The sequence below is a fragment of the Sparus aurata genome, chromosome 4 (assembly GCF_900880675.1).
Source record: "Sparus aurata chromosome 4, fSpaAur1.1, whole genome shotgun sequence".
In the NCBI taxonomy this organism is placed as follows: domain Eukaryota; kingdom Metazoa; phylum Chordata; class Actinopteri; order Spariformes; family Sparidae; genus Sparus; species Sparus aurata.
The window spans coordinates 28,113,168-28,124,545 of NC_044190.1; the positions used below are offsets into that span (position 1 = coordinate 28,113,168).

The following is an 11,378-nucleotide window of genomic DNA, read 5'->3' on the forward strand; positions in this document are numbered from 1 at the left end:
TGGTGCCCGTTTTATTTTTTGCTCCTGCCATTCAAACATCCTGAGTCCGCTACTGTTGTCTAGCCATGTAATAAAACCCAACCAGACCCACCAAGTCTGCTGCAGAAGCCAGACATGTTCCAGCAAAATAAAAGTAACTTTCAGGCACGACATACACTTATGCTAATGTTCCTGTGGGCAAGAAAAGAAGCAGTGGGTGTGGGAGTATAAAAAGTTTTTCAGGAGCATCACACCAGGCTCCAGTCTTTCAAGAGTTTATGGATTCAAAGCCTGACACTGAATATTCCTGCAGTGCATTTGTTTACGCCAGCACAGGGTGTGAGCGTCGCCACGGAGAGAGAGGTGAGGTGTGAACCGACAGAGTCATCGAGGGCTTTCTGAATCATCTCTGCTCACAAGATGTGGGTGACTTTCCCTGAAAGAATTATTCTTTGAAAGATAAATCACAGAGGCTGCTGCGACAACAGTGTCGAGGTGAAATCTGTGACTCTTTGTGATGCATTTTACTTTTCAAAAGCATTTATATCATCAGCAAATAGAGGGAGGACTTTATTATCAATATTTAACCCTTGTGTTTTGTTGAAATTGGCTTCACTTCCCATTCTTCAGATCCCATAGACCTTTTTTTCTTTTCTTTTTTTTTTGCTGTATTCATTAGCTCGACCTCATTCATTATTAAACACATTATGTAGACAGGTAATGAAGTGATAACCCTGCCCTACCGCCACAATCAGTCTTGCACATGTGATGAAAGTAGTGTTACTTGTGTTTGAGATCAGTTCAACTACCTTTTTATGAATCCTGTGAATAAACTGGTGGGAAAAACTCGAATAATAGACTTACTTAGAATTTGGGAGGGGTTGTGCTGTGTAAAAAGTACAATCAACATCAATCACAGATACAAAACTACGGAAGAGGATTAGGGCCACACATGAATTTTTTTTGTAGTTCTGACTTTAAAGTCAGAATTCTGAGATTAAAGTCAGAATTCTGAGAAAAAAGTCAGAATTCTGAGATTAAAGTCAGAATTCTGACTTTTTTCTCAGAATTCTGACTTTAAAGTCAGAATTCTGAGATTAAAGTCAGAATTCTGAGAAAAAAGTCAGAATTCTGAGATTAAAGTCAGAATTCTGAGAAAAAAGTCAGAATTCTGAGAAAAAAGTCAGAATTCTGACTTTTTTCTCAGAATTCTGAGATTAAAGTCAGAATTCTGACTTTAAAGTCAGAATTCTGAGATTAAAGTCAGAATTCTGAGAAAAAAGTCAGAATTCTGAGAATAAAGTCAGAAGTCTGCACATGTAAATTTTTTTTGAGTTCTGACTTTAATCTCAGAATTCTGAGAAAAAAGTCAGAATTCTGACTTTAATCTCAGAATTCTGACTTTAATCTCAGAATTCTGAGAAAAAAGTCAGAATTCTGACTTTAATCTCAGAATTCTGAGAAAAAAGTCAGAATTCTGACTTTAATCTCAGAATTCTGAGAAAAAAGTCAGAATTCTGAGAAAAAAGTCAGAATTCTGAGATTAAAGTCAGAATTCTGAGAAAAAAGTCAGAATTCTGACTTTAATCTCAGAATTCTGAGAAAAAAGTCAGAATTCTGACTTTAATCTCAGAATTCTGACTTTTTTCTCAGAATTCTGACTTTTTTCTCAGAATTCTGACTTTAAAGTCAGAACTAAAAAAAAAATTCACATGTGGCCCTAATCCTCTTCCGTACAAAACACATGCAAATCTACTGTAGTCTTTTCTCCTAGACCTCTCTGTAGCCCACTTGTGGAACATGCCATTAGTCTAAAATCATGTTTTCTCATGAATTCTCATAAAGTTTAATTCTCATAAAATTAGTTTCAGTCAATGTATATTGGCGGTTAGAGGCAGGGCTGCAAACCTAACTTTTCACACTGATTGCACTGGTGCACGTTACTTTTTCATTTAGGTTTAAAGCATATCATTGATGTAATTTTAGTTTCAAGTCTTAACACATTATGTAAATTGTTATAAACAGGACTATAAGTAGAAAAATTGCCCATATTACATCAGAAATACAACATTCAACATGATAGTAATCACATTTTTCTATGATCTATACTTTTGAAGTCAAGAAACTTCTTTGTTCACAGTGATCTGGTATCAGTGGTGCGCAGCTGAATAACACAGAGCCTGAACAGGATTTATGACGCGAAATAAAAAAGAAATGGCTTTTTGATTAGTTCTACAAAATAATGTCATGCAGTGTGTTTTGCTGTGAAAAAAACTGCATAAAGATGTTGTTGTCTCTCTTAAGACTTCATCTGTAGTACATTTCTGAGATTAGTCTTTTCAAGACTATCTCACTATATGTAATATATTAATGAAAAAGTCAAAGATGTGCACATTCTATATGCTGTGCCCCCTCACTCTCCATGCTCCTATGCATTTGTGAGTTTTTGAGGCAAAGAAAAAGACTGGGCGATGATCTGTGTAATCACTCGACAACACGATAACAGCAGAGCAGAATGCAGTTCACAACATGAGTAGCTGTTATCTATCGCCAACACAGTCTGCACATGAGCGATACAGTGTCCACTGCATCTTAATTGAATCTAATCTTAAGCAGTACCTTTCACATATGCATCCACTGGAGGGCAAAATATAACCGCCAGTTGCTTTGAAATTACCAGATAATGATAGTGCTGTAAAATAATAACAGCATTATGTATATTGTACTGAACCTCGAAGCGCTTTAATGCCAGCCAAGCCCATTTAGACATCAGGAGCAAAGAGTTAATTTATCGCTTGGTACTGCAATTTCTGTTCATGACATGACACAAATGCCCCCTTTAATTTTTTCTCACCTACTTTTCGCCCTCTAATATAATCTTAAGTCTACAATAACACAATATTCACATATGTCATTCCTCCTTTCCAAGCTATCGACAGAGTGATCCTTCCACTGTGAGACAGGGGAAAACCCTACGGAACTTCTATGGTCCACCCTGTGCAGAAATGTATTTTTAAGTTCAGCCAAAACTAAAAATGAGGCTTCAGCACACTGAGTTAGATAATATAAATGGATGTCCTCCAAACATATGGTCCACTGAGGAAAATTTATCCAAATGCTTCCTTTGACAGTGTTTCTTTGCTCTGCTGTGGTGGAGGGAAGCTAACACAAAGAAGGCATTTTGTTCTAAAATAGGACTGGGAACTTTGGACAGCAGCCACTTGATTTGACTAACTCAGACTGTTGAAGCATCATGTTAGGTTTGTCTGAACAATGTTATGTAGTTCTGTATGGAGGAGGACCACAGAGTTGCAATCACATCATATCTAATACAGAAAGTCAGCCACCACTGACTCTTTCAATGTTCATGTGTGAGTGGGCCTACTGTGTTAGGACAAACTTGCAATAAAAGTCTGATCCCATCCTTTCATTCCCTTTAGTTATTATTTTTTTTTATGTCAGACATGAATGAATTGCCTCTTATCAGCTCACAAGCAGAGTCAGGGAGTCAGAGTTGATACTGGTGCTTCTGCTGCTTGTGTTGGACATTCAAATATTGAAATGCTCACATGATAATTTTTAGCCAATGAGGTGGGGTGACATTTCTAAGTGTTGTATCACTGCTGTCACATTTTGAAGTGCGTTACATGCAACTGTTTAATGTAACCACATTATTGACCTTTAGTGAAATTTACTGAGGTCATTTTTCTTTTATATATTCCTATGATGCTAAGGAATGCTGACAAACCAAAATGAAAAATGACTCAGTTCTTAGGTAATTGAACATTGTTTTATTATCATGTTAATATTCATGTGCAGGAATGAACTGTTGCCCAGCAACAACTGTTGTGGGAGAAGACGGTTTGAAGCTGGGAGGACAGACATTGTATGTGGAGAAGAAAGATGCATCCTATCTTACAATAGCCTGTCCAGTGATGGTTTATGCAATATTGATGCCGAACCCCCTCTGTCATTACTCTACATGTTGGCTATTGACTCATTACGAGCATTCCTGCAGTTGACTTTTTCCATCTTTAAGGTAATTCTGAAATCTGTAAAGTCCAGGCTTTTGCACAGTGTGTTTTTTTTTTATTTTTTTTTTAAATAGCATCAGTCTGCTAACCGTGTCTATTATTGGCTGGGCCTCGTTCTGTGCGAGGGCAGCGATACAGACATGTGCCCAGTTTCTGTGCTGACTGTGCAACATGCCATTAGTTGCCTACAGTAATAATCCAGGGGATTTTGTGTCCATGCCTGTATGTACAGTCAACGTTGACGAGGATTTGTAGGGAAAATAATAACTAAATGAGTGTATAATCAGTGTAATTGCTTTGATTGTACTAATGAGTAAAAATTATCCCATTTCAGTAGCGACACTAATCATCGCTTTTCCAGGCTAACTCCACCCTCACATCATTTAGCACAGCGTCACCCTTTGTTTGCCAAAACTGCAGAATTTCGTGAGAAATGGTCTCTGATATAGTTTCAACATGATAATCATATTAAACATATGAGTATTGTAATAAGTAGATTAAGAATGTTCATGCCACATGTTTTTAGCTGACTTTCTGAAGGGTTTTGACAATAAAGTGAAACCACCAGATGGGATACTGTACAGTGACTGGTTTCCAAACACTGTATAAAACAGTTTGACAGCCAAACCAAATGCATGACAGTTACTTGGCAGTGCCCATGATAACTTTTATTTTGCCTTACAAAGCTGCACACTAATCCCCTCCGGTTTCACAGCTGACAGCAATATATAAAGTTTAAATGGGACATATGATGTTTTTTTCTTTTCCATTCCTTCGTGTTTTTTAGGTTCCTGTGCATCAAAGTCTTGACAGTGAAAAAGGTCAAAGTCTGCACCAGTAGAAGCTTCTCTCTCCCACAGAGAACACTGCTCCTTAAAATGAAACTCTCGCCAAAATGCAACTTAGGCTTTTTTTTGTGTGAATGTATATGAGTCAAACCTTCGTGTAAAAGCATAATTACGACGAAAGAGGCACTTTTAAGATTTACCGTATTTTCGTTTTCGGGTCAAACTTAGTTTCAATGGAGTGCATGGGGAAAATTAGCGATAGCATAAAAAATCGCTACTTTTAAAACACTGAGTTTGCTAAAAAGAAAGTTTTAAATCTGTGACATCATACTATGTCACCATATCACACATTTGCATAATTTATGCTTAGTGGCCACTTTGGCAGATGAGAATTGATTTAGCACTGCGGTGCTGACTCCGACATGTGTGACCTGACCAATCGGAGCAGACTGTGTTTTTTGAGCATTGAAGCATATAATCCTATTCTAGTAGTAACCCAAAATAAAATTATGAACCTGAAAATGAGCATATGTCTCCTTTAACTGTTCAAACCCCAAGGTCCCCCAATTGGGGGGCTTCAAGACATACAGAACAACCACAGAGCCACTACTGCACTAATTATGAAAGAATATAGTCATATTTTATATCAAATTAAACAGCAGAAGCTGGGCTACAACGTATAAAAAACATGTTTACATGACCCAAACACAGCCCAAACACTACTCAAATAAACAACTAAACATCAAACTTCGAAGTATTCAAATAAACCTTATGGTTGCAGAGATATACTGATTTTATTATGGATGTGCAACTTTCGAGCAGAGGCCTAAAAAATTGGCTTGGGGCTTAAAGGGTTAATGAGATAACATTACCATTGTGTGTTGTGGAGCTGTGCTATGCCCTGACTTTACAAAGGAATGCTGTAAAGCTTAATTTATGTTCTGTCATTAATATCTATTATTTTTAAAGTAACAATATGTCAATGTGTCATACCACATTTAAATTATTTTGTTTCAATCACAGCAAATCTCAAAAGACGTACTAACAATAATAGTTCTGCATTTTGCGTTATTCCTAAAATCTTCCAAATCCAAAAGCACTGCCCAAAATAGGACTGACTCTGTGTGTAGAAAAACTGTCCTTTCTGCTCTCTGCGATTCTGTGAAGTATCCCAGAGTTTGTGCGATTTGGGAGAATAATGTGGAGGAATTGAGGGACTTGCCATCTGAGGACACTGAGCCCACAGTCAGCTTGGCTGGCCGCACAAGAAACCGGCTGTCAGAGAGGAGTCTACAGACATCTGGTAGAATTCAGAGACTCCACCACAACAGAGAAGGGTGGACCAAATTTAGAGCGCAGGACCTTCAAAGGTGCAGTGGTGTAGGAGGCAAGAGAGTGCTGAAAAAGCAATATCTGGAACTTCCACCTCCTGAGATGTTGTTATTGGCCTTAATTATATCTCTCTCTGAGCAACCGCTGTAGTTTTTCAATGACTGGAAATGAATTTTTCTCAACACATACACAACATGTTATATATTACCCATGTGGGTGGTTCTGATTGGTTGTCCTCGGGGCCCTAACATCTTCTGCTCTCTATCCTCACAGGTTGTTAGTTGCAAGTTGCATTGACACACTGGTCCTTGTCTAACTAATGAGATGGCAATAATTAACCTCACTGCTGTGGATCCAAATACTATTGAATGTTGTGCACATGCAGAACCTCAAAGGAATGGTTCCACATTTTGGGGAACACACTTATTTGCTTTCTTTCCAAGTCTTAGATGAAATGATTGTGTCTGTAAGGTAATTATGAAGCCTGCTGCCTGCTAGCTAAGCTTTTCCTAAAAATTGGAGACATGGGGAAATAGTTGGCCTGAGTCTGTTTGAAAGTGCCAAAATCAGCCTACCAGCACCACTAAAGCCTATTAACTAACCTGTTCAAGGGACTTTTAATGTGTAGCAATTTACATGAATTAATCATGTTTTTATTGGTCATGTGTAAGTGCATGTAACAGACATTAACTAATCTCTCTCAGTTGCCTACACGAGCCTGTGGACGATTTGTTTAAGTTGTTTGAAGCAGCTGTACTGTGGATTTCTTTTATGAAGGATTTTCCTCGAAAGTCGAAAGGATGTGACTTTGTGCACACTCTCGACTATGCTAACAGAGAGCAACAAAACCTGACTTGAGCAGAGAAGTGAAGTCTGTAAAGTAATGACTGGTTTTAAGCACAAAATCTAATGTGTTTAAAGGTGCAATATGTGAAACTTTTAGTTGAAAACATAAAAAAAAATGCAAAATTATCAACAGAACATAAAAAAATAATGGCTTTGACACAAAGATGGACACAGAGATATCTACTGAAATTGGCATGCTAACAAGCTAGCTCCAGTCCGTCCTGGCTCCTTTGCTAGCGGTGTAAAGACAAACACATCCCTGGTACCCTGAGCTCGCAGTCTGGACTGCTAGCTGCACAGCTAAATGAGCTAACTAGCTATTTATATATTTTTCTAGTGGTATGCTGCCCCTGTTTGTTACAATATGTCAAGACTCCAAGAGGAAAACTTACTTACAGCCACAATTTGTTGTTTTGACATCTTAGACGGAGCCAATCAGTCGTTACCGCCTTTTTCAAACCCTTGTGCTAAAGCTAAGCTAACCTACTGCTTGCTTCAGCTTCATTTTTAACAGACAGATGTGACAGTTTTATTGATCTTCTCAGCTAACACTCATTAGACCTCACAAAGATATTTTCCCAAACATCTAAAGTTTGTATAGTTACACAAATGTTGATCCCTACACAACAAGACATGAATCTATTGATTCATTTTTGGGTTTTTCTTCCAATTACTTGCGTGTTCATTTTTCACTCCGATTACCTTTCTGCTGGCAGACATATACGACAAGCTGACATTTCCAATATAAATGACTTTTACTTATTATGTGAAACACACACGAATGCTTCTGAGCAGCATCCGTAAGAAATACACTGAATCCCAACCAAACCATGGACCTTTGCTCTTTAATCTCCTCTCATTCACGTCCCCTTGTCATTCTTTTATGGGTACTTCCATCATGTGGGGTGACACACGCCAGGTGGAACTGAAATTAAACCTCATATAGAGGCGAGCCATCCCCAATAGCTTACTCCACCGCAGCACCTACTAATAGCAGTTCCACTTTTTAAAACTGTCAAATGGAGAATACAAGAGAGGTTCAGCCTGTATGATGAATGAGGGAGCAGCTGGGAGATAGGGAAATATAGGGGAAATAAGGAGGGAGAGGAGAGGAGAGGAGAGGAGAGGGAATTCACAGAAAGGCTTTCATGTGGTGACTAATGACTGATAATAATGCAAACTAATGGAGGTCAGAATGGATGGAGAAGGTATGTGGAGTCACTGTGCTTTCTCCCTCCTTCACATTATCTTCCTCCACACACACACACACACACGCCATTCCGATAAAGATGGTTAGCCTCGGTGTTGGTAATTATAAAAACGTGACTCTGTGGTCACATTCATTATTCACACGTGACTGGATGTCTGCTTTGGGTATCAAACAGAAAAAGGAAAAAAAAAAAACGCCCTCTCCTGCAACATATAGCCCATCTCAAGTTTATAAAGCCCATTTATCGAATGTTTCACGTTGCTTTAGGTTGGGCTGAGGATTAAATGTGAGAGGAACTTTATAACAAGTGTGGTACAGTGACGAGCGCAGGCACAAGCGCAACTCATCCAGAGAGGAGAACACAACCTGTACACCCCGTTCACTGTGTGTGTGTGTGTGTGTATGGGACGCCGTGGCTGTCGGCATCTGTGCACATGTGTCAGAATGAACAAGACCAATTGGTGCAAGAGAATTTAAGAATTGAAAATCCCCCATAGGTGAGAAAGAGAGGCTGTCGTGGCGCAAGTGCATTTTCCTTTAAAAAAAAACAAACAAACAAAAAAACCCAAACATAATTAAACTGGATAATGAGTGATCTAATTAAAAATGATGCAGGTATCATTTCAAAACAGGGGATGTCGCTCCTGGAAGCGCTCTCACACCCTCAGCATGCTCGGACCGCCTATGGAGTTCGAGGCGCGGGATGCTCACCGGTGAGAAGTCACATGAGCCTTTCGCTCCGCTTCAGTTAAACGCTTCATGAAAGCGTGCGAAAAAAAAAGAAAAGAAAAGAAAACGATGCCTCACCTGAATCCGTGTACCGTGGCCTGGCGAGGTCTCGGAAATAGTAGATAAAATCCAGGCAATGTTCGTTCTGCACTTCCCCCTTGGAGCAAAGATCTGACAGGAGTTCAAGTGCCTTTTGACAAATCTCGTCATCTCTGTCTCCAGGCATTTCCCACCAGCATCCTTATAAATGGGGGGTCTCTTAGGCAGCAGCAGCACCACCACCACCACCACCACCGCACCACTCCGCCCGCCTTATTCCACGCTGCTCAGCACGGCTCCCGGACTCGACCACGCATCCAGTGGCACGCCTACCCGCACGATGAGACAGACGGAGGCGCTCCGTGCGAGAGGCAACGACCGAACACGAATCCAAGTGATCCAGAAATCGAGCTTCTCCCACATGTGGAGCACGAAGAGTTTTTATGTAACATTCACTCAGTCGGTCCCCCCTCGCACTGCCGCTCCGGTCTGAAGCCACCGGTTGAATCCGCGCGTCGCCACTGCGGCGCCGCGCGCTGTCCAAGGTGCTGAGATGTGAGCGCGCCTCCGAGACGGGCTGGACGTGGACTTAGCAGGTGGTCTCACCTGATGTCTTCACGCCCTTCGAGCGGAAACGAGCTCTGGAAAAGTTTGGCAGCAATTTGTTTTTAGCACAGGGAGAAATGAGAGCGGCGGTGCAACCTGTAGCAAAGATCACTTCTGCTATACGACGAACCTGGTATGGTTTTACGTTACCGCACGTGGCCAGTCAGAGGATGTCGTGTTTTTTTTTTTTTTCGTCGTGTGAACCCTTTTTAATTGAGACGCAAGCGAGACGTCACTCACAGAACGTATTATGTACGTTTACTGTAGATTATGTCAGAGGAGCTGCACCAGAGATTACCTCCCCCCTTCTCTCAGTGAGCTCTTCACGTCGCGGTCCTGCCAACACACAACCACAGCAGCCATGGATTCATCTGCAGTGACATCCATGATGCGTCTTGGAAATTAGGAATGCACATGCACGTGTCAACACAGGGCGTTTATTTATCTGCCCCATTTGTATCGTATGCAATAAAAGCCAGAATAAGAATAGTTTGCTAGGTGTTTTGGCAGGGAGGCAAAAGCAGGGACCTCAAGATGACAACAGTCAATCCAAGGAGTGGAGCAAAGTCTGACACAGGAGGGGAAAACACTAAATGTCATATATGAGTAATTTCAATCATAAGGAATAAAAGCGAGGCCGACTCACAGGAAAAAGGCTGTACGGATGAATAAAAGTATAAAAACCAATAAAGGACGATGAGAGGATGACATCACGGCAGAGCAATTAAAAACATAAATAGATAAAGATGAGTGATAAAAGATGATGAATAGATTAACAATAAACAAATAAAAGAGGACATCACATAAGAGGTCCCAGGTTGTTTTTTTGTTTTGTTCTTAAAGGTGCTCAGGGCATAATTATAATCAGCTGCTCCATGGATGTCTCATGGGACAGTAAAATGTCAATATTTCAAAGAGTGTGCTTTGTTGTGCAGTCATTCCTTAATCAGTAAGTGGTCTCAGTAGTGCTGTAAGTAGGCCTACAGTCAATATCACCTTCACTGACAAGCCCAATTATAATGCAATGACTGTAGGGTTTCAGGGCGCATGTCAGTACACTGTACAAAGTAGATTGCCTGACTGTGTGTAACTAGGTGGCTTGTGACATGCATACTACAAAGAAACGCCTGATGCAAATCTAATGAGAAATAATCCCTTATATTATATATAATGGCGCTTTGATGTATCAGGGACATATGGAAATCCTTAATGAGTTTACTGTATACAAAAGAAGAGTTCGAATAGGAAGAAGGGAGGGAAGAGTCTATTTAACTTTATTTTATTAGTATATCAAAGCTTCAGGATCTCCCACTTTCACTGGTAATTTCAAAAGGAACAGACACCTAGCAAAAAAGGGATGACAGACAAACAGGTCTGCAGTTGATGCTGATTTCCATGCTTGTTCCACCACGAAACAAAGAGCCCAGCAGTCATCTCCCATCAAAGACGAACACAACTTCTGATGAGCTTTGCCTCGTGTGTGTGTTTATCCCGTTGCTACGCTGCCTCGCAAAATGGCACGCCGAGCTTTTCCCCACCATGTTATAATGAGAGCTTAGCAGGCGTCCTAAAAGATTTTATCACCACAATCGACAACATGGGAATGTGGTTAGCGTGCTATTTATGCAGAACACATTTGTCTTTCTTTGAACCGCTGAGGAGGTGGGAGTTTTTATGATGGGAGAGATGACAGTAATGTGTGGGTGATCATCTGTCTGAGTGTGTGTTGTCCATTCAAAAAAAAAAGACTTCGCACAGCAGGAAGTCAGCTTTCCTGGTGTCCATGGCAACTGTGAAAGACAGAAGGCACTCTTT

The 11,378-nt window shown here is 40.3% G+C and overlaps 1 protein-coding gene across 2 annotated transcripts in view; it reads right to left on the reverse strand.

Moving 5' to 3' along the window:
• Positions 1-9,875, reverse strand: part of syt9a (synaptotagmin IXa) — a 28,962-nt gene extending 19,087 nt beyond the window's left edge. Inside the window, exon 1 of one of the 2 annotated variants that reach the window (XM_030415232.1) lies at positions 8,997-9,873. In XM_030415232.1, coding sequence (XP_030271092.1) covers positions 8,997-9,144 — 148 coding nt within the window. In that variant the 5' untranslated portion in view covers positions 9,145-9,873. Of the gene's footprint in view, positions 1-8,996 lie in introns of both variants that reach the window. The other variant, XM_030415233.1, reaches the window with a different exon arrangement.
• Positions 9,876-11,378: the final 1,503 nt, after the last annotated feature.